Here is a 26,526-nt window from a genome sequence, read left to right as displayed (position 1 = left end):
TGCTGCATCGCGGGCACCGAATGCATTTTTGTGCCCAAACATGCAGCCAATCGATGGCCCAAACGCTGCTAGTCTCCACGGTATAGGGAGAAGGGTATGTAGGCGTTGCCAGTAATAATTGCCTCTCAGAGGGTTGGCGACGAACGTAGATGTGGGTTAAATTGAATCTGATTATGATGATGGTAATGAAAAGACTGGTCTATCAGGGCCTGACTGATATCCCCTGTTTCTCTACTAAGCCGGTCCCCCTCGTATTGATACCTGCAGGATTAGGTTTCATGGGACAGGGAAGGAAGTCAACATATTCTATTAATACTGGTCTCTATGGAAGCAGAAGTGATTTTCATCTGCCTGATACCGCTCCGTTTCGTTATCTTCCGGGTTGTACTTCTATCGCTTATGACTGTCTCCAGGAGCTTCTCCAGTTCTAAACGCTATACGGTCGTAAGCTTATTCAGAAGCGTATGTTCTTGTCTTTAGTCATGGTGATACTTTTCCCGCCAAAATAAAAGATATTTGTAGCATGAGATCCATTGTGTTAGGGCATAGGACGTGACAAAAAAGGTAAAAGAAAGGTGGGGAAGCTCTGTTTGCATTTTCTTGATGCCTAATCAACCAGGCACCCAATGAATGAGTAAGCATGTCCTGTTCTTCACGTGACACTCACGTGCTCTTCACGTGCCACCACCTTGCCACGTCGGCAAGGGGCATCCGTGCCTCAGTGCCTCAACCAGTCAAGTGCTTGCATTTCTAAGCCGAGTACCGGATGACTCAGCCCTCCCCCGCCCAGACCGATTTTCTTCTTCAAATGTGGTCCCGCCGGGCTCTCGGGCTTTGATCTTGTGTCCTCCTTAATTCTCCAGGAACCCTTCAGACGGTTCTACTCTCGCTTCATTTTGCTTCAATTCAATCATGGAGGCCCTTCTGCAGCAGTCTCGTACTATGTGCCCTTTCCTTAAGCGGACTTCGCCCACCACTTTGCGCACGCTCTCGACCGCTACTCGTCCCAGCAGCAGCCCCGGAGGTGGCACTATGTCCAATCTCCAAGTCCTGGGTCGCCGTTGCCCCGTTATGAGCAAGGCTCTCGCTGTTCAGAGTGCCCGTCTTCACGGCACTAAGCGCTTCACCTCTTGCGCCGCTGGAGTTGCTGGCATGCAGCCTCTGCGCGTACCGACTGGCAAGCGGGCATTGCACACTACCGGAGGTCATCCCGCCAGCTTGGCTTCTGGGGGATACGAGAAGAATGAGCGAGGTAAACTTAATTTCTACAAACCTTGTGTTTCGATTGGTTTCTAATCTGACTGCAGGACGCCCTGGTCTGAACAAGCCGATTCGCTCGTCCCCTGCCGCCACAGAGGCCGCTCTCCGCGGTCCTCGCCCTGATGCACCTACCACCGGTACTTACAACTACAACGACTTCTACAAGACCGAGCTTGACAAGAAGCACAAGGACAAGTCCTACCGGTACTTCAATAACATCAACCGTCTCGCTCAGGAGTTCCCTCGCGCCCACACTGCCTCCGCCGAGGAACGTGTGACTGTCTGGTGTTCAAATGACTACCTCGGCATGGGCCGCAACCCTCAGGTCTTGAACTCTATGCACAAAACTCTTGACACCTACGGAGCCGGCGCCGGTGGTACCCGTAACATCTCAGGTCACAACCAGCATGCCGTCGCACTGGAGGACACACTAGCAAAGCTGCACGGAAAGGAGGCTGCTTTGGTGTTCAGCTCTTGTTTCGTGGCTAACGATGCTACTCTCGCTACTCTCGGCAGTAAGATGCCTGACTGCGTGATTCTGTCCGATAGTCTGAACCATGCATCCATGATCCAGGGAATCCGTCACTCTGGTGCTAAGAAGATGGTCTTCAAGCATAATGATCTGGAGGATCTCGAAGCCAAGTTGGCCTCCTTGCCACTTAGCACCCCCAAGATTATCGCTTTTGAGTCTGTTTACAGTATGTGTGGATCAATTGCACCCATTGCTGAGATCTGTGATCTCGCCGAAAAGTACGGCGCCATTACCTTCCTGGATGAAGTCCATGCCGTTGGAATGTATGGTCCTCACGGAGCTGGAGTTGCGGAACATCTTGATTACGACGCCTACGCATCCCAGGATACCGCTTCCCCTCAAAGCACCAAGGGCACAGTTCAGGACCGTATTGATATTATCACCGGTACCCTGGGCAAGGCCTACGGCTGTGTTGGTGGATACATTGCAGGCTCAGCCGCGATGGTTGACACCATCCGCTCCCTCGCTCCCGGTTTCATCTTCACCACCTCCCTCCCACCCGCAACTATGGCTGGTGCCGATACTGCCATCCAGTACCAGTCCCAGCAACCCCGTGATCGGGTTCTGCAGCAACTGCATACCCGCGCAGTGAAGACGGCTCTTAAGGATTTGGATATTCCTGTTATTCCCAACCCGTCCCACATTGTCCCTCTCCTTGTCGGTGACGCCGAGCTTGCCAAGCAGGCTTCCGACAAGCTTCTCGAGGAGCACGGCATCTACGTGCAGGCAATTAACTACCCTACCGTTCCTCGCGGTGAGGAGCGTCTGCGCATTACCCCGACTCCAGGCCACGTCAAGCCCCTTCGTGAGCACCTGGTCCAGGCTGTTCAGGCCGTCTGGAACGACCTTGGTCTCAAGCGTGCTAGTGACTGGCAGGCGCAGGGTGGCTTTGTCGGCGTCGGCGTCGAAGGTGCCGAAGAAGCCAACCAGCCCATTTGGGAGGACGCCCAGCTGGGTCTACAGGCTGGCGAGACTGTCGAGGCTGCTGTTACTCGTGAGTTCACCGAGGCAGCTGCTGAGGTCACCCAGCCTCTTTTGAAGACTGCTACCCCTCTGACCGAGAAGGCGCACTCGGCGATGTCCTCCACCCCTGTTGGAGTGGTCGCCTAAGAGTTGACACTCGACTATTTTCGGTTTTTGGGGTAATCAAGTCTTCATTATTCCCGTCCATTCTTTTATCATAATATCCAGGCGAGCGGGGTTATGAATCCGCTTTGCAATTATCCCAACCCTGTTGGATTCATTCTTGTTTTGTGTCTGCATTTCTTTTTGCATGAGATGTAGTTACCTCTTGTTTTAGACTTGGGCTTGTATATATGTGTCATTTGGTTACTTTGCCGAGCACATGCTGGATTCCTTGTTGTATCTACATATACTGTTGAGTGGCAAGTTAAGAGGTGGACCGAGCTTGAATGAATGAACAAGGTTACAGAGGGACATACTTTTATTTACAGTAGTACAACCTTCGATCCATGTAGGCTGTGTGACTTTCGGGTCATTAATCCACTGGTGCATTGAAATGATTATTTATGTTCGTTTCCCTTGCCAAGTGGGAAGTTAGGGCTGTATGACATGATCAAATATATATCCCAACGCAACTAACAGACAAAGTTTTCGACTTTCCACTTGAATTAAAGACCAAGTAACTAATTGCTCAATAAGATTCATCACTCGTGCTATCTCATTCGTTACCTTAGGATTCTACAATATCATTTCATGATGGGAAGTACCAATGTGTTGACTTGAACTTAGCAGTAACGAAAACCAAAGTAAAGATGAATGACCCAGTCAATTCTTTTGGCTATGTAACATTGTCTCATTGATATAGAAACAGATAATAAAAAGTGACAGAAATTTTGTAACACATGCGCCAATATTCCATGAATAGCAAAGACAAGAAACCAAGAGGTACATCCATATATGTCCTCAAAGTCAGTCTCAACCATAACCTCTAATCAAACAACCATCGATTGCCCTACTTGCGCGCACCACGACTGACCTTAGGGAACTCAACAGGGACACGTAATCTCGCAACACGACGAGCATGAGCCTCAGCCTTGCCACCCTTGATGTTCCACTTAGCAAACTCAGTCTCACGAGGACGATCAATACGACAACCCAATTCGCGGAAATACTGCTGAACAGTGCTCGAATCCAGACGCAGATCGTCACGCAGATCAGAGGGGTCCGTAGCAAGCTCATTAGGCGCATTTCCACCCAGAGAGCTGGATCCACCGTCGCGGGCAGGCTGGGGCGGAATATGCAGCGACAAAGCACAGATAGTCGTGTGCAGGAGGGTGAGGTCGTTCTTGGAGACGAAGCCACCGCTCGGCGCGAACCGGCGGCGCACGGCGTCGATGACCGACTCCGGGAGGAGGTCTGTGGATGCGGAGTCCGTCGCAGCTGTAGCTGTGGCGCCGGCTGCGCCGGCCTTGGTGCTGGAGCCTGTTGTGCTGGAGAGCAGGCGGCGCAGATCCTCGCGGGGAGGGAGACGCTTGCTGCCTGGGCCGCCGCCCTTGGCGCTGGCGCCCATGCCCTTGAGGGAACGGCCGAATTCGATGAGGAGCTGGATGAAGCGCAGGACTTGGAGGTGGGTTGTGTTGTCTGAGTTGACGACGGGGCCGACGCGGCTGGAGACGAAGCGCGAGACGGTTGTCACGCCTAGGCCGGCTTCGACTTGGGCTTTCCATTCGTCGACGCCGTTGAGGGCGCGGAGGGTTGTCGCCCCGCCTGGGACGAGAGTATCGATTGTGTAGACGTCTGATGGGTGCGAGACGTTCAGGTTGGGAGTTGGGAGGGGCTTGGCTGCTTGCACTTCGGCTTGCACGGCGTTCATCTTGGCCAGGCCGGAGGCTGTGTCTGCGGGCAGAGTTGAGATGAGTGCTGCGCCGGATTCGGGGACGGAGCCTGTGGGGGCATTGGAGAGCTGGGCGTTCTCGGCCATGGATTGCACGGCCTTGCGGGATTGTTTTGTGCCGAAGGTGTTGGTTAGGGCTGTGCGTTGGGCGCGCATGGTGTTCTAGATTAGGTGTTAGTTTTGCTTCGTCTGTAAGGAACGGGAGTACAATGCGCACCATCTCTTCATCAGAGTCTTCATCAACGGCCTTTCTGCTGCGAACTGCTCCGCGGAGAGTTGTCCGGCGCACCTCGACAACTTTCCATGTCTTGTTCTCTGGGTCCACGACTGCAACGTAGTGCTTCACCTGGGAGTCTGTGTCGTCCCCTGTGCCTTCACGGCCAACGAAGTCCAACTTGGCGTGGTCTCCGGACTGCAGGAGCAACTCCGAGTAGACAATTCCTGGGTTTCGGGATGCCGCCGCAGCTTTGGAGGCAGTGGAGCGGTTTTTGATATATGGGTTCCAGCGAAGGGATTTGGCGCTTTGAAGACCAGGTGTATCGGCTGCAATGCACAAGAGCTGTTAGATTGAGTGTGCAACATGGTGGAAAAGCTTTTGCACTCACCAATTACCGGAGCCAGCTCGCTCTTATCTTCGACAACGCTGGCAGCCAGCGGGGGAAGCATTTGAAGGCTTGACTTTTTGTTTGGGCGCTCATTCTCAGAGGAGCGCTTGCGCTTGGTATCTGTCTTGGTTGACGGCATTATGGCGTTACGATTGGAGAGACCCGACAAGATCTTAGCTCTTGAAGTTCGAGAATCGACTCTAGCGCGGTGAAAAATGTCCTGGACTTGTCTGGCAGAAAAATTTACAGAGACCCGCTCGGCGGTGAGATGCCCCACGCACAAACGAATATTTGACGTACTGAGCAGCTCAAGTCATGAACGAGGTGCATACAAATAGCTGTTTACATTTTTACAAATTGAAGTTGAGTACTCATGAAGTCATTGATTCATCTGCAGGAGCTAAACCTAGACCTCCGAGCTATTCCAGTTATTTTGTTTGGTATAAACTCCCGGAAAAACCTCTCCATAACTCCGACCACCCCGTAAGAATAGTCGTAGCATGTAGAATTGACCAGTCACCCCAGTATCGTGCTCATAGACCGATGTGTTGCACCGATCCTCCAACATCCACCTGAACACATGAGCCTCTCCGAGTGATAACCATGCCCGACATCAAATACCGACGTTGAATGAATCCGAGGTGCTGGAAGATGGTGGAAACTGTCGTGTAAACAGCGGATTCCGTCGATGATTTGCGATTTCTTCTGAAAATGATAGGTCCGAAATCTTGTACAGGCAGGTAACTCGATAAGCGAAAGGCGTGTCACGAGAAACGAAAGTCACATCGTGTCGTCAATGGTCGTGTTCAGCGTTCAAACATGAGCTCCGACATGGAGAGCTGAGATGGAGGGGGCGAGTAGTTTATTTGCTGATGGATTGGTTAGTTAAGGTTATTCGAGACGAGACGAGCTTGCGCGAAGCTATCGCATGGGTGGCGACTCACGATCTGGCACGCATCTTTCTTCTCTTGCGCTTGAGACGGCGAACGCGCTTCTTTCTCCACTTATCTCTCATCTTCGTTCTGCTGGCTGGTTAGCAAAGCTCAATGGCATCAACTCGGGAGGGGCAACCCACGATTTGCGAAAATGAAATGGGGATAGTAGAAAGAAAGATGCAGAGTGGCGGCCCAAGACGCATTTACGTATGGTGCGGCTGACTCAGCCGCTCTCGCTTAGACCCCACACGTGACCCCAAGCTTCCATCAGTGACGACACTTGACCATGCCCAATTAGGCAATTCGGTAGGGTTTAGCTTCATCTTTTACTCCAGTTATTATTTCGTTGACGGCAATTTCTTTGCAGGTGATCATGGGAATTAGTAGCTTGTTATGCTGCAAGATAATCATGTTGAAGAGGTGCCTCTAGGGCGTTATTATTATTTATATCATGTATTATGTACCTCCCAGCGAATCATAGCAATCCAAGCTTGGGTATAGCGGATTGTCTGTTGAAAATATCAATCCAGCAAATGGTTCATCACTCATGGTGCAGCTTTTCAAAGATTCAACGATTTTCGAATGTTGGATATCAAACAAGTAGCAAGTTCAAACTCGAAAGCATCGCTCAGTATGCATATCGGTAAGTAGGAGCCAGATCACCGAGGTATTCTTCCTCATCCTCCCCAATGGAAGTAGGATCAACTGCAGCTCGATCACGCTTCTTGTTTTCCCACACAATTGCAATGAGATAGGCAACGCAAGCTGCGATAGAGACGCAGACGAAGGATAGAGAAATGATGTAACCGGTTCGGTAGTCGATCTTTCCATTCTTCTCCACGAAAGACCATGTCGCGATGATACCACCGATGTTACCAAAGCCTACCTGCCAAGCAGTTCCCACGCTGCGCCTGTGGTGTCCTCCTAAATTCATGGCGAACCAACATACAATCACAGGCATGGCGGCGTAGCAACCGCTAGTGACTAGAAACAGAGCACCATACTGCGCATTTGTCTGAGCTTTGCTGGTGATCGAAAGCAGCATTGCAAAACCGGCAATTGCAATGAACATTGGAATCAGTGTGAATGCGAACCGCTGATGCATTCTATCGGAGAAGAACGCGATGATCATTGAGACACCAAAGGATGCAGCCCAGGGAGGAATGGAGTAGAGCTGAGTTTTGATAGCTGGAAGAGAAAGTTAGCGGAGATACGTTTCGCGTAGGTGAGTAATCTTACAATCGTATCCGTAGGACTTGATGATAGTAGGAGCGAAGTAGGCGTAACCTGTGACCATGCGTCAGTGGTTGCTCAAAACTAAATAAGTTATGGGGGCTTTGAACTTACTGTAGGCGGGAACAATCAGACCGAAGTACATCATGCCTCCAATGAAGACCTTGTCTGCGAAGAGTTAGCACGGGAAAAATTCAAAAGAATTGAGCATGAATTACAGTCCTTGAAAACACTGAACACTTCCTTCTTGCCCATGCGAACATGGTGAGCAGCCTTGCCAACATCCTTGGCCAATTTGGCGCGCATGTAGGTGCGCTCTTCTTCGCTCAGCCATTTCACATCCTCGGGGAAATCAGCAATGAAGAAGAACAAAATCAGAGCAACAACACTGGTCAGAACGCCCTCAATGATGAAGACCCAGCGCCAGCCACCGTAGCCACGAATACCATCCATCTTTCCGATTCCACTGGCAAGCAGACCACCAAAGGCACCAGCAAGACTGGTGGAGCTGAAGAAGAAACTGAAACGCTTCTGAGCTTCTGAACGCTTATACCACATGCCCATCAGATAGAAGCCTGCAGAAGACTGTTAACACATCGTTGACAGATGTAAAATTCCGGCATCAAACTTACATCCAGGAAACATGCCCGTCTCGAAGACTCCCAAAAAGAACCGAGTGGCCATCAGTCCACTCCAATTGCTAACCAGCCCTTGGAAGACCAGAACCAGGCCAAACATGAACATACAAGCCGATACTGGAAGCAAATGTCAACAACCTCATCTCCGCAACCAGAAAACAGCACCCAATCACTTACACCAAACGTGAGGCTTGAGCTTCTTCAACAGCATATTTGAAGGAACCTCAAACAGAATATACGGGACGAAAAAGATCGTGAGCGCACTGTTATATTTCGTTCCATCGGTAATGTTCAAATCCTCCTTGAGACCCAGAATAGCGGCATTACTGATATTAACACTGCGCAGCAAAACAAAGTCAGAATATAAGCGCGCGAAAGAGGGGAAGAAAGGAAAGCGCAAAGTCATAATCATACCGATCCAAAAAGGCCAGCAGGTACAGAATACACAAGCAAGGCAGAATATGCCAATCAACCTTGGCCATCAGTCTGCGCTCGGTCGTCGACGTAAGAGGAGGGAGTTCATTGTCATGCTGCGAGCTAGACTGGCTCTCGCCATTATCAAGAGGCTCCTTGAAATCTGCGCAAGGCGGGGGAACGCCCAAGTCGTCAGCACGAGTAGGGAGCGGAAAAGCGCCGCGGAAGTGGCTCAAAGGGGCAGAAAATACGAAATCCGGGGTAGCTGGCGCATCGCGCTTTGAACTTACCTGTGGCACCCATTGTGAGGGATTGCGCCTGTAACAAGCGCACTGGTTTCGAGTCGATTGAGAGGGGTAAGAGTGTAGAGATGCACAAGGAAAGGAATAAGTTTCGTGGGCCGGGGTTCGAGGTGCAGATCACCGGGGGCAGGGATGTGATTACCCGAGGCTATTGGGGCCAATGCAACGCTGAATTGGGATGCAGATCTGGGAAATCGCAGACTCGGACTTACGGAATTGAAGTGTATGAATAGAAAAAAGAAAAAGAGGCAGTCAGTCATATATGAAGGAAAAAAGGGATTGAGTCACCGTAGGTCGCAAAGCTGTAGATCCACCGCAGGCCCGATCTCGGCCTATAGTGCGACGGTGGTTTTTTATGCAGTCAGCTGCATGTTCTATTCCGTCTTGTTTTATAATGATCTGCAGTCAGCAGAATTTCATGTCTGGCATTGGTTATTTAAATGCAGCATACTATCTTTGCTATATCTCCGAAGTGGTCTATTCTGCTGTTCGATTATACTTGGGGAAACCCGTCCCCGCAAAAAAAAAAGGGCACGGGGACTCCGGTTCGGCCACTGACTAAATGGTCGGAAGTCTTGGCTTTGGGGGGTGTTACATTCTACGCTACTTTGAAATCGTCACTTTGATGCTTCAATCCTGAGATGATAGGCAGTTCTCTGGCAACTTATTGAGCTATTGCGTGGATCCTGCACAGACCATAAAACCTGCAGATCAGGAGTCCACCTGGTCCACTGTTCAAGCGAATGGGAGATCTTTTGCTCGAGAGTCCCTCAACATGCATTTCTTCAATTGAGATTATGGACTCTACGGTATCCACATGCGCGGAGAGTCATCCGCTAGCCAATTGGTAGCTGAATGTACGATAGCTTTTCGACCATGGCCAATCGAGCATGAGGAGGCTATCTCGGTGGAATTTTCAAATTTCCAGACCTTGAAACTGCATCGTGGCAATTTCTCGACATGTTAATGTCACTCTGAAGGGCATAATTCTTTCCTACGCTTGGGGATTGAAAGGTCCTTTTGAGAGTATTCAAATAAATACAATGGAATGAGTCAAATCTTTGAATAGGATTACCAGTAGCACCGGATACGACGATGGCTATATCTCCAGCATCTGCAATCAGAGGTCATCCTCCGAGATATATCTTGTATATCATGCAATACAACAACACAAAGATTGACACCCAGCATTCCAAAAGCCTGAGCATTAGACAAGCCTTCTATACAATTGTCCGCCAAGACCTCTTCAGGTGAGCGGAAATCTTCTATACTTTCCGCATAATCTCTCATCTCGCATGTCAGCCATCTCAATGCAGGGAGCTGTCCTGTAGAGACAGCATGATAAATCCCAGCCAGAGGAAACCCGGGCCCACAACAGCGAAACGTCAAGAATTCTAGACTTGGGGGAAGCAATTCTCCCCAGCGCCAGGGGTCAACTATTTTTGCAGATTTGCAGTCACCACCTTTATCTCCCACCAGCATTCTGGGCGTGATAGTGAGACTCTGAAGAGCCGTGAAAGGGGTCAGATCGACTTCCTCGTCCCAGTCATGATACAAATCCAGATCCAGGCGCTGGAGAGAGGATGAATGAGCCTGGAGAACGTCAATGTATTTGCCTCGGTCACTCTCGCATCGGAATCCGTATTTCGACTCGGTGGGTTCCCCTTTGAGTGTAAACCTTTTCAACGCACGTGGATATCGCAACATCAGTTCTAGCTCCTGGCTTGAGATATTGCAGTTCAGCAGCTCTAGCTCCTCTAAGTTCGTGGACCGCAGCGCAGGGGGATGTATATCTGGATAATCCCATTTCGCCGATACTGCAGCACCCGTGATGCTGACTGTGGTTAGGTCAGGGTGGTAGAAGAGTAATTCGTATGGTGTCAGAGACCATTCATAGTCGCGGCGGTAGTCAAAGCCGAGGTTGACTGCTCCTGTCAGTCTTACTCACATGGATTTGATCCGAAGCGGCACTTCAGATGGGGTGTTTTGCTTACTGTGACGAAGTGCGGGGAGAACTTCATGCGGCCGACAAAGGACACCGATCTTCTGGGCTTTGGAGCGGTTGAAAAAATCAGTTCGCAATGCCAATGAGCCCAGATTTATTAGCTGTGTAATTGTTGAATCAAAGTCCTCGGAACAATTTTCGTCCTCAACCTCATCCGTGGCATGTGAATGAATTTGTAGCTCCCGCACCAGGGGTGCTAATTCCAGACGCTGGGAGATTGCCCATGAGAATTTCTTGGCACTTTCATAGCCCACTAAGCTAACAGATCTGTACAGATTAGGTGTGATGAACGAATAAAGACCGCGGCACACAAGGCCAAGACGGCAAAGGTCAGCCGCAGATGAACAAGCCTCATCAATGACAGCCTCAAGAATTTCAGCGGGTAATGATAAAAGATGAAGGCTAGAGGAATCCATCTGCAGGGGCGGCTGATCTCGAAGCGCTAAGCCAGGTTCGCCGTTCGGGCCTGATTTCGAGAGTGATGAGTGGAAATTGGGAAAAGAGACCACCGCTAATGAGCAAAGTCCCCCACCCTCCATGGCTGAATCAAGTTCAAGATGCAGAGCGGAAGAAGTTAGAGGGAATCTTGAGTTCGGCTTTAAGGCAAACGCCCATGAGACGCCTCTTATGCGGCCATCATCACTCTTTGTCGTGTGGGCCCTGTAAGATTTGTCTTTCCGTGGCAAAACATATGTATTTGACTTCGCTATCAGCTCAATCGGCCCCTGACAGTCTAACTTTAGTTGTCCTAAATATATGAGCCCTCGACTGTGATTGCATACGGTCCTCTTGGCAGATGAGCTGTAAGTATTTTTGAGTCCCAGCCGTGATACAGGTATCAAAGCCGGTGCGTTTGCTTTTTCTTTCATTCATTTAGGGGAGATAATGCCGTAAGACTCAAAAACAAGTAATCTCCCAGAGACTGATGCTTAATACTACTAAGACTAATAAAACAAAGGTTTTCGTTCTAATTCACCTAACATGTTCTATGGATTGACGAACATGTTGGGTGGATCGACGTGCGATTGGATAAAGCTCAAACAGAAAAGCGGACACTTGATCCCCGGAGTCAAACTTGTAAACAAACTTCTAGGGGCTTTTTGTACCCAATAACTCTAATAGAGTGACAGCCCTTGAAAGATAAGCCTCAATGACGAACTTAATGTTATGTCCCAAATTTGGACTTGGTCAGCTGTGGTGCCCACTGCCACATGCACGACCCGCTTCAGATGACTTTCAGTTCAACCAAGAGCTTCCTTTTTTTACCCAAAGAGGACATGTTATGTATCAGTATCTTAGTATTGAAGATTTCGCCTTGACTCCATTGTTCAATCAACGCTTTCTAAAAGTGTAGCTAGCGAATGAGTGAAATATGCATTCTTACAAAAGCCCACAACCCATCTATTCCACAGCAATAACCTCCATCTGCACATCTGTATTCTCCATCTTCGAAACCATGATCGTAGTCCGTGGCGGGGCAAAAGGCAACTTCCGCTTATAAACCGCGTCGAAATCCGCAACACCCTGATAACAATCCCTGAAATAAACCTACCAGCAATGGTCAGCCAAAAAAAAAGAAAAAAAGAAAGACAAGAAAAAGGCAACTAGGGATTCTCTTAAGAGCTCATCCGAGTCATACCGTAGTCTTCACAACCCTATCAAGGCTAGATCCCGCAGCCTTGAGGATGATCTCTATATTATAGAAGATCCGCTCGGCACTAGAAGAAGGCGGCCCAATAACAAGACCAACACGAGGGGCAGCCGCAATCTGACCAGCTACATATATCGTGCCGTTGACCTTAAATGCCTGAGACTGTTCAATGATTGGTTAAAAATGCGCTTGGCAGGTCAGTTGGTGGAGGAAAACCCGCTTACGGAGTGGCTAGGTGCTGCAGGTGATGGAGGGATTAGCCAGGTCGCGCACAACAATAAAATTGTGGATATCTTCAGGGGAAGGGACGGAACTCACGAGACGGGGCCGCGGATGCTCGTATACACTCAATCGCAGTTGCTCTACGGGGCTGGATGGTGTGGTAGTCCGGCGGTGGGTGTTCTGGATGTTCCTGCTGTTCGTCCGACATGTTGAAGCTGAATGAAAAGCAAAGTGAATGTTGTTGCTCAATATTTGGATCTCTATTTTTTTTCTCTTAGTTTGTTATGTGGCTGATCAAGGGGGAAAAACTTGATCTTTTTGCACGGTCCTTCGATATGTGAGTGGACGGAGTGGGCCTATCACGGTGTTGCATAGAGCCACGGGGTCAGTATAGGGCACTAGACTTGGTTTATTAATATGCATGAAATAAACACTAATTTTAAGGGTGTTTCATCTGCCGGTTAATCTTTGTTCCATTTATTGTCAAAAGCACGGCATTCTCTCAACTGTCAATGTTGTACGTCGATTCGATGCCAAGAAATCGTATAAAAGCTTAACTTATACAAAGTGACCCGAAGTTCCCCTTAAACACTCCTTGGTCATTCTATCTATACTCCAATTTCTGTAATATGGTCAGTGATCAAGCATTTGAAGTCATCCGAGCCATAATAGATAGTGAAGTCATCATTGGGCGAATTGCCTGTGCTCAGTCTCTCTCCACATTGCCAGTAGAGGTCCGCGCTAATCCCTTCAGTGTCAAGCGCAGTTCGCTGCCATTGACCTTCGATGTTGCATTTGTCGGAGGTCACTCCATATTCCTCCACAATACATGGCTTATGTGCTGCTGCGCAGGCTTTTCCATGAGCCGTGATCCATCCATTTCCAAAGGCATTGGCAACACCCCCTTCAAAGTGATATTGATTAGCAGGTAATAAAATAGGAGTAAAGGGAGGTAGAGAATAGGGATTTTGATTAACATACAAGTCGAAGGATATAGATGCAAGGTTCCAAAATCGATGGTGTCTATTTTCAGATTCTTCGCAAAGTCAAGACCCTCGGCGTATGTATAGGGGTAGCTCCCATCTGAGTCGACATCTAAACCAAAGCCCTCTATGCAAGATGTTAATGTTTGAGGGCTGTCTATCATTGAAACATCACTTACCATCTCCAATACCAACCATATGCTGCGCATCAATCTTCTTAATGAACGCACTGGTAGAGGCAGCCCAATTATAAATCACCGAAGTGTCACAACCATTGCAGCGAGGCTCATTGGCCAACTCCCAACCGAAAATTGCCGAAGAATGGCTATATCTTGAGACAACAGCTTGAACATACTTGCGATAAGTCTTCTGAATCAATGGACTGGTATACCAGCTCGTACTGTTACCACCGAACGCAGTAGCGTACGCGTTGAAGCCGCCATAGTCAGACCAGTTGTTGACAAAGTTGATGATAAGCTTGATACCCCGTTTTTCAGCGGCAGCAACAACATAGTCGAGACGTTGCAAGCCGTCAGGTCCAGTGTTGATAGTCGCATTTCCATTCTGAAGCAGCTGGAAATACACCTTTCCCGGGGCAGGCTTCGTGTTCACATCGTTGAAGCCCCAGATGCGAAGGATGCGGACCCCAGAGTGCTGTAGGTGATCAAGTACAAGATCAACGTCAGTGTTGTTGGTAAGAAATCCGATCCAGTAACTGTTCGTACCGGCGAAATAGTTCGCCTGGCCATCGATCGTGAAATTTAGACCGTTTCTACCGGCAAAGCTAGCAGATACAGCGTTCGTGTGGTTGTTTACCGGAGCTTGTTAGATGACTATCAGTATTCTGAGTCAAAGAAAAATTTAGGATTCGGACAGTTACCACTTCGTGTTTCATTCAATTTATGATGTGGAACTCCGGCCTGTTGGTTGACAGTGTATGATGCCACCTGGACAACCAGGCAACCGACGGAGATCAGAAGATGGAAGAACTTCATCGTAGAAGAGAAAAGATTACTGATTGATAGGAGTTGAAGAACACCAGGCTTCGTCGTGAATTTATATGAACTGCTCAGGGAACTGTCGATCACCAAGTGTAACTCCGAAGCTCCTTGAGTGTTGTGGACACGGGAGTCTCATGTATAATAGTTTCACTTTATTGAAATGAAATGGCATCTTTGTATACATTATATGCTGGTAAATGCATTTCTAAAATGTTCAAAGGCCCAGCTAAATCTTCTGCAGATCCAGAGAAGGCGGAACAGTCCATTTTAGGAAAGGAACAGGGACAAGATGTAGAAGCTACCGTCAATATGCTAGACGGCGGATAGAATAGGAACCCGCGAGGGCATCTTTCCAGAGCACTATTTGTGGACCAGCTCGATACCCTTGAAACAGTAATTTCTAGAAGGACACTAGAAAATCCATCGATGAGCCTTGGAATCTCTAAATATATCAACGTTATGTCCGGGTATTCTATTTATTCATAAACTTTTGGCTTTGCAGACATGACCGATTGAGGAGATCGAACTTAATTGCACCGAGGATAGGCCTTTTCTGTTGCCTGATATCACGCTAATGTACTTATTTCTCCGTGATTTTCCCGCGCGTGTTAGTGAGTAGGTGGAGACGGGTAGATCATCGGGATATAGTAGTTTCAGACAGACCATTTTTGAATATCTTTAAAGGGTATACTCAAATGGACATTAGTCAACTGGTCACTAATCACCGGGTTTCCTCATTCTTTTCGATCCGATTCAAGCTTAAAATCCGTCCGATCTGAGCATTTCTTGTTGCACTGAGCTACAACGACAGAGATACGTATTCTTAATGCACTAGACAAAGACAATAGAATTACCGGAAGTTACAGAAATTCCGATATGATGCTGCTCGAAACAGAAGGAGTTGAATTCCAACGTCCCTGTTGGACAAACTCTTCGTGAACGCTGCAAGGATAAGTAGAACACCAGGCTCGGTACTTCCCCACTAAATAACAACATTACCTGAACTCTATACTGAGACTTAGCTCTAAAGAAAGCAGAGAGGTGTTATTCCCGCCTACCAACTACTCAAAAGGGGTTAGTTGCCAAGAGATTTTCTCCCGCGTCCATAATGGACACGGAATGCCCTGACTGAATTTGGAATGACACCTGGAAGTGAACATCACAAGAGTCTCAGTCAATGTTCCAACCTTCTATCGGAAGACCTTTCACTATCTGACTTCCCCAGAAAAGTATGCGACATTCCCCACTTCGGCTGCGTTGTGGCTCCTGCATGGACAGAACACATCCGACTTACCAGTGAGCAAATGAAGAGGCGAGATTTGTGCGTTCAAAACTTGCCAAGAACGACATTCAGCTTGAATGCCGTGTACACCATTTAAAAAGGTTCGGAGCATCTTCGGAGTAAACACTTATCACTGAAACCTTGTCTACTCGACTTGAACGCGTTCGAATATCCTGATCATACTTGTCTTTTCATGGCTGACCCTCGTTGTAGAATATCTTGGGTTGCTCAGACTTATACCAGTTGCTATGTTTCTCTCATTCGATGCCCAGCCAGAGGAAAGTGACCCGGGCCTGCGTAACCCGAAACATGCAAAGCGCGGCGATAGACTCGGCCGGCGACAATCGATGGTACGCGCCTGCAACTCCTGTCGTCGTCGAAAAATAAGATGTACTGGCGAGAAACCCTGTGAATCGTGTCGCTGGTACAAAACACCAGAGCTGTGTTGCTATCCAGAACGTCGACAGTCGTCAAGGTAAGACTCATTACATTATAGGCAAGATACGAAGAACAAACATGTTCTCTGGTCTTGGAACATGAACAATAGAAACTAAAATAAATAGCCACTCAGATAGATCACCAACATCATCAAACAACTATCCGGTTGCACTGAGAAGGCTCATTCCAAATACAGCCCCCGAAAACAACGTCGATTTACCCCGAGAGAAACTGTTAGATTTGGTAACTACAGGCGAATCTCAAGATGTTCAGTACCAGGAGTCACCGACCGCCGCCGCATCAATTCAAACACACAACTCCGCACTATCTATGGGGGAGCCAACTCTAGAGTCTCTGCATTCGATGCCCGAGGAGCTCCTTGATGAAGGCCAAGGTCCAAGCAGGTCAGACTCAATGGAAAATATCTCAGATGATGTAAACGCATTATCATTAACCGCTCGACAACCTGCCTCGTATTTGGGTATCTCGTCTACTCAAGCTGCTATGAAAGTCATCGCCTGGCTTCATCCGCAGTTCAAGACATCCATATCCCGCGTTTTGCCCAAATACCAAAACAAAAAAACAATGAAGTCGATGCCACCTATAGGTATACAGTCTGGTATTCCTCCTACAGAAATGGAATTGCTCGATGCGTACTTCACCGACTTTCATCCACTCGCACCACTTTTAGACCAGAAGAGCTTTCGCGCCACCCACTTGGTCGGAAATCGAAAGGACAACCGATGGTTAGCATTGCTCAACATAGTCCTGGCACTGGGTAGTATCGCAGCTCCAGGTCCAGACAACCATACTCACCAGGCATATTTTGAGCGTTCGATGAATCTCCTGAATTTAGCTACACTCGGGACTCCTACCCTGGAAGCAGTCCAGACTCTAGGTCTCATCGGAGGCTGGTACTGTCACTATACCAGCCAACCTAATCTTGGATACTCCCTGATGGGCGTGTCTCTCCGCATGGCGGTCACCTTGGGAATACAACGAGAGCCTTACGACGGCCATTTGGCACTTGATCCTGTCAGGGCTGCCTATCAAGAGTTCAAACGCCGTGTGTGGTGGTCACTTTGCTGTTTAGAGACATGGGGTCACGAGACACTCGGCCGGCCGTGTATGGACTTTTTTGCTCCCAGTATCACTGTCTCCCAGCCACGACTGCTTGATGAGGTTCGTTTGATCTGCGCCAATCTCCCCGAACTCCCACTTTACACTTTACCGTATTGAACACCACATTCCTGTTCGAAAATAACTCCTTGTAGGAAAACTATCTCCACATACTCCCCTTGATCGAGAATGTCGAGTTCGTGAAGATTGCTTCAAAGATACAGGAGTCTTTAGCTGGTCTACCAACACTCACACACGCAGAGACATTCGACCTAGACTCCCAACTTCTTCAGTGGTGGAACAACTTGCCCCCAGCTCTTAGAGATTATGAGCCCTGTTCCGAGTCGCTACACACCGCGCGAACTGTGATGCGCTGGCGTCTTTACAATCAACGCATGCTACTATATCGCCCAATGCTTCTGACCTACGCGATGCGACGAGTTCCTTTCATGAGCATTCGAGAGGATGAGCGTAATGCAATACTCAAGTGTCGTGAAATTGCAGAACGCTCTATTCAAGATATTTCCATGGCGACAAAATTGAATCAAATGATTGGCTGGAATGGTGTCTGGTTATTATTCCAGGCAACAATGGTGCCTCTGGTTTATCTATCTACTCGGTCGAAAAATGACGATTCCGTCACTACATTTGAATCTTGCAAAACACAAGTCGAGACGGCCATGCTGACGCTTGACCGTTTGAAGCCTTATGGACATACGGCGGAGCGTACATTGGAGGTTGTTTCGGCAATTCTCGAGGTTTGTTTGCAGGGCAGTGAGGCGAACGCCCCCGAGAGGGCTGCAGAAAGTCTTGAAACTCAGGATATTTCTCATTTGAATGATTTTGATTGTTACCCACCGACTTCTGCAGATCGAGTTTGGGATTGGACTGTTACGTCTTTCGAAAATATTCCCCCTGAGTCAATGTGGGAATACCTCAGTTGGGGTGCTCAAGACATGTGGCCTGGGGTTACTGACGTTGGATTTGATAATCCAGCAATGTCTTTCTTTCAGTCTAGTGAAGGGAATGTGTAAACATGCTGCACCATTGAACAAAGAATTAAAGGGCTAAGAAATCGCATCCCATTTTCCAATGTACATTTTCTGATAAACCGTGATACTCTTCTTCGCTGAGTCTACTTTCTGCTGGCTCTAAAAGATTGAACGGATTCAGTTACTTCCTAAATTATGATGGACGTCTTTTTTTACGGAAGATGGGGAGTGCGAAATTTCGGCTACCGAAAATGTGTTTACAGAACCTAGACATAACAAAATACTTGCTTTTAGGAACATTGCTTCAAACAGTATATTTAAAAGTACCCAGAAAGTTCTAAAGCTTTAATTAACATCAAAATCAAGCATCTTTAGTTTGCAGCACCTCGTCTGTCTCCGTAGAAACTAAAATCTGGCGTGCTTGGGTGCTCTTCTTCCTGGGATTAGGAGCATCAAAAATGTCCGTGAGCTCCTCAAGAGTCCGTTTGCATGTTTCGACGGCAAAGAAGTATATGAAAACGGCCTGTAAAATATTCCAGCCGGCCAAGATGATATACGTATGCCATGTGATGACAGCCATGGCGTTCCCGATTCCAAACTGGTTCACGAGCAAAGCGATATTAGTGAAGACGGAGTATACAGCCATTCCTTTAGCACGAGTCTCATATGATAGACACTCCACGGAATACATAGCTTGCAGTGGAGTCCACCCAAAGCTATAGGCAAAGCCTATGAGAAAGATGATCACGATTGAAGCTGTGGCGGCCGATGGTTCTTGTGTGTCTGAGTACACACCTGTGGAAGCTGACAACCCAGCAAAGCCGAGCTGAGGATGTGTGAGTCAGTAAGGAGTCAGTATGAGAAGAAAAAACACTTACACAACAAGCTATAGATGCACCGATTAGCATAGGTCGTCGCCGCAATGTTGGTGCAAAGAATCCACCCATGTACGCCCCTCCAGCTGAGAGAACCGTGAAACCCAAATTGACATCCAGGACCCGACTTGTGTCTGTGATACCGGCACTTTTCAAAAGACCACCCATATAGTAGGTTGTTACGCCTCCTTGCGCCCACTGGCTAAGGAAGGACGCAATACCAACACACACAAGGCGCCATCTTGCAGCCTTGGTATTAAGGAGCTCACGGAAGTCCCAAGACCGTTTATCAGAGCCTTCAATATTGATTGCCTCCTCATATTCGCGAATTTGAAGAGTGACAAAGGCGTTTTCACGACTACCCTCGCCGTGATATTTGGTGATGACGTCCCAGGCCTTCTCGCTGTGACCATGACTATAGAGCCATCGAGGTGACTCTGGAATGAACCAGACGAAAATAATCACAAATGAAGACGAAATCAGTTGACACCAGATAGGAATACGCCATGCACGGGAGTCGGGGTAGACCAGACAGCCTCGGCAAGCACCAGCAGCGGCAATAGCTCCAACAAAATATTGGCAGTTATAAAGACCTGTCAGTACATCGCGGTAGGCAGGATGGCTCATCTCGACCACATAAGCGGGGGCGGCGGATGCAGCAACAGAATATCCAAAACCTGAAATGCCTTGTCAGCTACTACATCTAGAAAGCTAAAACCGTATCAAGCTGGTATATTCGAGGGGCTCCATACCTAGGAAGAACCGACTAGCGAGTAGTTGATTCATGTGGTTGGCGGTACCTCCCAGAATAGTGCCGAGAATGACCACGATCGACCCGGTAAACATGCCGAAGCGTCGACCGAAGTTGTCGAGCAAGTAGCCCACAAAGAAGAGCGCGCTGACACCTCCAATCGTATACATTCCCTGAATAAGAGAAGCCTGAGAACCAACCAAGCCTGCCCCAAATGTCTCGCGAAACTGCGGGATGGGAAGTAAAGAACCCATGAGGGAGCCGTCAAATCCTAAATCGAGTCAGATGGTTGTGATACATTCTGCAAAATGCTATTCCTGTTTTACCGTTCAGGGCTGAGCACAGGTATGCCACAGCCATAAATCCGTATAGCTTTCGCATCTGCGGACTCCACGGATTTGGAGGATGAGATCGTCTGGCCAAATCCAAGGCCATTGATCCCTGGAGAACCTCAACTCTGATCCCATCGGCGCTCTCCTGGTGGTGAGCTTCGCTTCTTCCTTCTTTCTCAGAAGTCCGAGCAGGTTGCACCGCTGTTGTCGTTGCCATGATGCCAACGTGCCGTATTGTGATTTTTATATCAAGTACCACCAGCTTCACAGATGTTCTGTACGTGGATACCAATCGTGACAAAGTAGAAGTAGAATGGCAGGTTTATGTATCCCGTTTTTTGTCCCCCACTGCTCAGTAGCTCCGGCGTTTGGACTTCATCCTTGTAGAAAGAAACCCTTGGTTGATTCGCCGGTCGTTATAGCGTGGTGGATCCCCTTCGCGAAAACAGGCAACTATATGGCATGAGCTCGTCCTCGCCGATCATGATTCGGCTGTGTGGGGAGTCCAGGAAGTGGAAAGAGTACCCCAGATGGAAAATCTCAACATGCATGCATGAAGCTGCGCGGAGGTGTCGTTTCCTGCGACGATCATTCGATGTCTCCGCCTCCTCCTTGACCAAATAGGCAAGACTCCGCCTACCCCATATTCCGCGCAATTCAACAAATCAACAGGAGCAAACTCCACCGTTGGAATCACATAGATAGCCTCGGCATTTGTACCAACGCGGATTTTTTCAAGTTCCGGTATTTCTTTCAAAGCGGAAATTTTAGGAAGTTCTCGGCTTCGGACTTGCAAGGCCCACTACCCGAGTCCCTGGAAGCTCGGTTATGTTGTAGGCCCCTGCTCCTTGACGACTATTATACTCGGTCGATTTGTTGATTTGAGAGCAATGCCTCATGCCTTTTCTGTAGAGAATAATAAAATTTAATTTAAGAAGTTGCATGATCTTCTCATACTTGCTGCCAATTTCTAATAACAATCTTTTTGACGATTATCCAGTTGGCGCAATTGGCTGCAAACTCCAGTTGCGAGTGCCAACGATATTTATTCTAGGGTGCTTCTTCGCCATCAAACAAACATGAAGTCCCAAAATATCTGTGGCATATTCTTATTTTGTCAATATAATTGGACTCTTGCGAAGATAGATCATCCAATCACCGAGGGGTTTCACTTGATTTTAATAGGGTTTCAAACTGTTGCCCTTAAGCAGAGTGCTATATTCATGTCTTATGTTGAAACTTGCTATACATTACCTCGGAATTATGTCGGAAAATTTGAAAGTTAGTATAATGCTAGGAATGGAAATGTCAGCAGTCACAATCTAGATACGACACGATCCCTTGAAAGCTCTCACAGACACGGCATTTCAAATTAAGGATTTCTTCTCCTGATTTCCAAATACAGAAAGGAAAGAGCGTTGAAACTTAGCTGATCTTTGCCAATTTCCGCACGGGTTGACAGGAACGGGCTTAGTTGTCTCATACTTGTTCCCTGACCACGTAGAACACATTTAAGCTAAATGGTATATAAGATGCCATATAAGTTGACTGTTATCTCTCACAACAGCATCTCATATTTGCGACAAGAGCTTCATTCTCATACACCTTCAAGAACGAACCACATTCTTCATTTAGCAAATCACAAGATGCAGCTTCTTTCCATCTTCAGTGCTCTAGCCCTGATCCCTGCCGTCATATCGTCCCCGGAGACAGGAATCAAGCTTGATACCCGCGACAATGACCGCGGTAACTATCTTGTCTCTGGTCTTGGAGCTCGTAAGCAACAGGTGACTGGTGCCGGAGGCAACACTCGCGACCTAGCCATTGCGATGCTGGAGACAGACCACATGACTACGGATTACACATACGGTATATTCCAATCTATACCTGGAATCCTGAATTATGTGCTGAAAAATATATTCATAGGTGACGGAAAGACCGGCGATGGTACCAACTTCGGAATCTTCAAGCAAAATTGGTACATGTTGCGTACCTCTGCGTCTGAATTCTTGGGCATGAGCACCAGCCAGGTTTCCGAGGGCGCAATTCTGAAGTCAGTATTTATTACGTTCATCTAGACTTCAAGAAACTGGTGTTCGCTGACATACCCGAATTGTAGCTCTGACTTGGGCAAGGACATTCAGGCTCGCCACGACGGCGAGAGCAAGTATGGCTTTGATGTTTGGTTTGCTGGTCATCGCAATGGACAGTCCGGAGTTGAGAACCCTAATAGCTCGGATATCCAAGGTAAGTCTGCCATCATTCTAAGTTAATACCTATAGACTGCTCAACTTACACCGTGAGCAGGATATAAAGATGCGGTTTCGTGGATCCAACAGCAGATCGAGAGTGATGACAAGTATCAGAGCGATGATACTCGGTTCTGGGTCCAGGTCCAGGCCATCTAACTTTGAAAGCTTCACCCTGGGAGGGTAGTTTGGTTGATCATACTCCACTGAATGATGGTTTGCATCTTGGAATGCTTTCAAAATCCTGATTTCAGGAGATCACCTTCCATGCCCAACACGTCATGTCCGTGAGTTGTTTTGGAACAGAATTTATGCATCTTCCTTGCAGCACTGTGATTTCTATTTAGTGTGACTCTGTCGCACGTTCACTCTTTAGTCAGAATGAAAATTATTGTTCTTAGGTTCTATGATTAGGGGCGTTGTCCATAATATGCAACTTGGAATATTCACTCGTGTCTCCAGCTTTTTTTCAAAAAAGTAACTACACAGCCATATCAAGTCCATACACAGACCTTTACAATATGGCATCTTTCTAGTAAAGCTTCCTATAGCTTCCATTGACAAGCGGAAGTTCTAAGTCTGATACCCAAGTAGACTCGCATTATTAACTTATCTTCCATACTACAAAGGAGTCATTGCGCCTAGTTTTTACTGTTACACATAATGGTCCGCTCGCCAGGTGCACTTCAGAAGAAAGAGAGTATGATGGGGTATGTGTACTTTATAGTATTTGCTTCAAGTATTGGTCTGGCAATTTGACCCGCGTGCTGCAAGACACGGACATCCTACCTCCCAGCTTTCAAACATCGCACTCTCAACAGTCCTTTTAAAAAGGGCGTTCAACAGTTGATACCCAAAGGTATATCTCACGCAGAAGGAAGAACCCAAGTTGTCACAGACTGACTGGGAACGTTACCGCTCCATTGGTTTCCACTATTCAATGCCACAGTGAGATAAACATCGTTACTGAAAGTATTCTCAATAACAACCGTGCGAGATCCATCAGGATTCAACGAAGCAACAGACTGCACTCCGCCACCGTTGGAGTAGGTGTAGCTTCCAGTGCCACTCAGAACAATAGCACCGGGCGGCATGAACTTGCTAAACTGCGCCATCATATAGTACGCAGTGTTGAAAGTATATCCACCATTAGCGATAGTTACCAGACCTTGGCAATTGGCACAACCACCGCTTGACAGATGGGGCCCATCCTGGTTATCAGTGCCAAGTGTCCAGGCTGTAACGCCGGATGCCCAGTTCTGAAGGGGTCCCATGGTGAAGTCGGCAGCTTGGTTCCATGAGGCTGAGGCAGGAGTCCAGCATTCGGTCATGTATTGCTTGACATTTGGGTTTGTTTGGTGGAATGTGGTTAGGACTGTCCAGTCCACGTTGGTGGCGTAGCAGTGCCAGGCGACCGAGTCAACGTACTTGCTAGCGCCATTGATGACGTTCTGGGGATATGATGGAACATCTAGACGCGGTGTGTTAGTATATGCAAAATTTGTAGAAGTATCGGTTGGAGCATGCATACCAGTGTTGTGATCGTATGCCCAAATGTCAGTATCCAAACCAGCGTTGGCAAGGGCCGGCCCAATGTAGTTCTGGATGAGCTGCGCTGACTCGTAATCAAACACATACATCGTGGGATATCCGCCCTGGCTGTTCAAAGGCTCATTTTGAATGGTAATCGCGTCGATGTGAGCTCCAAGCTTCGCGTAGGCTTGAATGTACTTGACAAAGTACTGCGCAAAGGCACTAGCATACCCGGTGCTGCCAGTACCAGCACTGGTCAAATATCCATCGTTCAAGTTGTTGTTGTTCGTGTTGCCATCAATCACACCATTCAGCTTCATCCATCCCGGTGCACTCCAGGGCGAGCCGAGAATCTTCAGACTGGATTGCAAGGACTTCATTTTTGCTAGCATCGTAGCCATGGCATTTCCACGGTCGCCCAGATTGAATCCGGCCAGGGTTGGGTCGGCTGCGTTTCCATTATCATCGTATGTATATGCCGGGTCACCGGACAGATCTGATGCTCCGATAGTATGCCGCATCAATGCAAAGTCTGCACCGGCACCCGTCATGAGATTATTCAGAAGTTGTTGCAGGTTGGCGCTGGACAAGGTATTGAATGAGCTAACTGTCGCGTCGGTGACTGCGGCTCCGAAGCCTACAATTGTTTGTTTGTGTCCACTGGATGTATCGTCCACGGTCAATTTCCATGTTGATTCAGATCCTGGACTGCCGGTGCCTTTCACAGGGGCAGCGATCGAGGATAGTTTGTAGTTACCACCTGAATTTGAGCAGTAAGCTGAGGCGGAGGTGGCCCGTTTTTCAGGGGAGGCACCTGTCAAGCCTGAAAGCAGCAAGACAGGAAGAAGAGAAAGATGCATGTTAAAAGAGGTCCCGTAGAGATATGGACTGAGTGCTTCTTTCCAAGGCCGAATTGATTGGCTTTTTAATTCAATCTAGTTGTTGTGCGACATAGGCCTCTTTATACCATTGCACTCAATACAGAGTATCCTAGACCATTTCCCTAAAACGTGGGTGCAATTGTTGCGCAGAACTGGGGCTGAGAATTGCAGGATCCGAAACTCCGCTGTAAGCTGAACAATAATACGACAGTACCAGCGACTAATGCAAGCCACAGTTCCCGTTTGGTGAAGGTCCCTGAGGCTTGTATGCCTCATTTGCCGGAGTCATTGCCAATCCGAGGATAGTTCTATCTTCAGGTTCTTGTTTCCCCGCATTGTGCAGTAAGACGTCCAAGCCATTTTCATGCAGTATTCGTTTTGCGATGGCGGATTCCCGGTACACCAGAGTGTTTTCGGGGTTCACTTACTCCGCATAAAAGTCTTCAAGCTGAAACACTCCTGAAAGCTGCACTGACGTTGGTGGCCATTTAGCGCTATCGCAGGGAACGAGAACGAAGCAAACTTGTCTTTCAGAAACTTTGCAGCTAAAACTTTGCCAGCTTCGGTCAGCAGTTTCTGTCAACCATCAATTTACCTCAATACAATTACATAAAAAATTTAATTCGTCGTCGTCACGGAAGCCGAAGGTCTTGGTATAGGTGGATAACCATTTATTCATGGCCCGCTTGGCTCGCTGTGAACTAAGGGCTTCGCCTAGTGGAATAATGACCCAGGTGCCTATCGTTAAACGCATAGTAAGAATTTGACACTCTCTGAGATAGAAGATGGGTAGTATACAAGACCTATACGTGCAACAAAGCAAGGTGTCACAAGAGGTGGAAGATATGTCAGACTGGCGATCACAACGATTCAGGGGTATATTCAATCTGTGCCAAATACTCCAACCACCTCGCTGGGGGCCTTGATGGTTCCAACTCTTCTCTTCTAACATATCTCGCTTGCCTTTCTACAATTAAGAAAGTTGTTAGTTGAGTTGACTAGTTCCTAAGGTTTCCCGCAAGTCGGTGTTAAACGCTAGCTAGACTAAGAAATCGGACGTCTATGATCTCGGCTATCTGATAAAAGGCATGATATATAGAAATGTGTAGATAAGGAGAGCTGTCGAATAGCTTACTACCTCCCCTCTAAGTGCTGTTATAGAAGCCTATACTTAGAAAAAGCCCGAAGAGCGCCACAGTTTAGATAATAGTTACGCTATGTTGACAATATCAAGATTACTACTTAGCACCATATAAATCATGTTCACGTTGTTCCGTATAGGACTGTAAGTGGACAATTGAGATTGTTTAAATAGGGTAGTACTTGCTTCGTTACTAAAGAGAGTTGCGATATCTAGGTTTACAAGATTTGGCTTACCCTGAAAGTAATTCGATACATCGAAAAAAAAAAAAGAATAAGAGAGCTAAGTGCATAGT

The 26,526-nt window shown here is 47.8% G+C and overlaps 11 protein-coding genes across 11 annotated transcripts; 3 read left to right on the top strand and 8 right to left on the bottom strand.

The window, feature by feature from the left end:
* Positions 1–912: 912 nt before the first annotated feature.
* On the top strand, positions 913–2,902 carry hemA (5-aminolevulinic acid synthase HemA; the record flags this gene model as incomplete). Its single annotated transcript, XM_057123145.1, has 2 exons — positions 913–1,252; positions 1,308–2,902. 2 exons carry the CDS (start codon positions 913–915, stop codon positions 2,900–2,902), a joined length of 1,935 nt encoding a protein of 644 aa, XP_056988878.1.
* Positions 2,903–3,767: 865 nt separating this feature from the next.
* On the bottom strand, positions 3,768–5,393 carry N7511_000719 (DNA-directed RNA polymerase I subunit RPA49; the record flags this gene model as incomplete). Its single annotated transcript, XM_057123144.1, has 3 exons — positions 3,768–4,811; positions 4,867–5,192; positions 5,255–5,393. The coding sequence occupies 3 exons, from the start codon at positions 5,391–5,393 to the stop codon at positions 3,768–3,770; spliced, it is 1,509 nt and encodes a 502-aa protein (XP_056988877.1).
* Positions 5,394–6,116: 723 nt separating this feature from the next.
* Positions 6,117–6,512, bottom strand: N7511_000718 (uncharacterized protein; the record flags this gene model as incomplete). The annotated part of the gene is made up of 4 exons (XM_057123143.1): positions 6,117–6,123; positions 6,199–6,276; positions 6,330–6,407; positions 6,475–6,512. 4 exons carry the CDS (start codon positions 6,510–6,512, stop codon positions 6,117–6,119), a joined length of 201 nt encoding a protein of 66 aa, XP_056988876.1.
* A 305-nt stretch (positions 6,513–6,817) lies between these two features.
* Positions 6,818–8,777, bottom strand: N7511_000717 (putative MFS transporter; the record flags this gene model as incomplete). The annotated part of the gene is made up of 8 exons (XM_057123142.1): positions 6,818–7,377; positions 7,429–7,476; positions 7,537–7,590; positions 7,641–7,997; positions 8,055–8,177; positions 8,238–8,398; positions 8,475–8,637; positions 8,765–8,777. The coding sequence occupies 8 exons, from the start codon at positions 8,775–8,777 to the stop codon at positions 6,818–6,820; spliced, it is 1,479 nt and encodes a 492-aa protein (XP_056988875.1).
* A 1,393-nt stretch (positions 8,778–10,170) lies between these two features.
* On the bottom strand, positions 10,171–11,320 carry N7511_000716 (uncharacterized protein; the record flags this gene model as incomplete). Its single annotated transcript, XM_057123141.1, has 3 exons — positions 10,171–10,212; positions 10,253–10,701; positions 10,771–11,320. 3 exons carry the CDS (start codon positions 11,318–11,320, stop codon positions 10,171–10,173), a joined length of 1,041 nt encoding a protein of 346 aa, XP_056988874.1.
* An 862-nt stretch (positions 11,321–12,182) lies between these two features.
* N7511_000715 (RidA family protein) lies at positions 12,183–12,862 on the bottom strand (the record flags this gene model as incomplete). Its single annotated transcript, XM_057123140.1, has 4 exons — positions 12,183–12,329; positions 12,421–12,594; positions 12,657–12,670; positions 12,751–12,862. 4 exons carry the CDS (start codon positions 12,860–12,862, stop codon positions 12,183–12,185), a joined length of 447 nt encoding a protein of 148 aa, XP_056988873.1.
* Positions 12,863–13,262: 400 nt separating this feature from the next.
* Positions 13,263–14,632, bottom strand: N7511_000714 (glycoside hydrolase 5 family protein; the record flags this gene model as incomplete). The annotated part of the gene is made up of 4 exons (XM_057123139.1): positions 13,263–13,558; positions 13,636–13,764; positions 13,817–14,458; positions 14,518–14,632. 4 exons carry the CDS (start codon positions 14,630–14,632, stop codon positions 13,263–13,265), a joined length of 1,182 nt encoding a protein of 393 aa, XP_056988872.1.
* A 1,536-nt stretch (positions 14,633–16,168) lies between these two features.
* Positions 16,169–18,511, top strand: N7511_000713 (uncharacterized protein; the record flags this gene model as incomplete). The annotated part of the gene is made up of 3 exons (XM_057123138.1): positions 16,169–16,395; positions 16,484–17,540; positions 17,633–18,511. 3 exons carry the CDS (start codon positions 16,169–16,171, stop codon positions 18,509–18,511), a joined length of 2,163 nt encoding a protein of 720 aa, XP_056988871.1.
* Positions 18,512–18,830: 319 nt separating this feature from the next.
* N7511_000712 (uncharacterized protein) lies at positions 18,831–20,644 on the bottom strand (the record flags this gene model as incomplete). The annotated part of the gene is made up of 4 exons (XM_057123137.1): positions 18,831–19,295; positions 19,348–20,021; positions 20,097–20,366; positions 20,422–20,644. 4 exons carry the CDS (start codon positions 20,642–20,644, stop codon positions 18,831–18,833), a joined length of 1,632 nt encoding a protein of 543 aa, XP_056988870.1.
* A 1,429-nt stretch (positions 20,645–22,073) lies between these two features.
* Positions 22,074–22,835, top strand: N7511_000711 (glycoside hydrolase family 134 protein; the record flags this gene model as incomplete). The annotated part of the gene is made up of 4 exons (XM_057123136.1): positions 22,074–22,296; positions 22,354–22,480; positions 22,547–22,674; positions 22,735–22,835. The coding sequence occupies 4 exons, from the start codon at positions 22,074–22,076 to the stop codon at positions 22,833–22,835; spliced, it is 579 nt and encodes a 192-aa protein (XP_056988869.1).
* A 707-nt stretch (positions 22,836–23,542) lies between these two features.
* Positions 23,543–25,069, bottom strand: N7511_000710 (glycoside hydrolase family 30 protein; the record flags this gene model as incomplete). Its single annotated transcript, XM_057123135.1, has 1 exon — positions 23,543–25,069. One exon carries the CDS (start codon positions 25,067–25,069, stop codon positions 23,543–23,545), a length of 1,527 nt encoding a protein of 508 aa, XP_056988868.1.
* Positions 25,070–26,526: the final 1,457 nt, after the last annotated feature.

The sequence above is a fragment of the Penicillium nucicola genome (assembly GCF_028828085.1).
Source record: "Penicillium nucicola strain IBT 29836 chromosome Unknown utg000001l, whole genome shotgun sequence".
Taxonomy (NCBI): domain Eukaryota; kingdom Fungi; phylum Ascomycota; class Eurotiomycetes; order Eurotiales; family Aspergillaceae; genus Penicillium; species Penicillium nucicola.
This window is presented reverse-complemented; position numbering and strand designations above follow the sequence as displayed.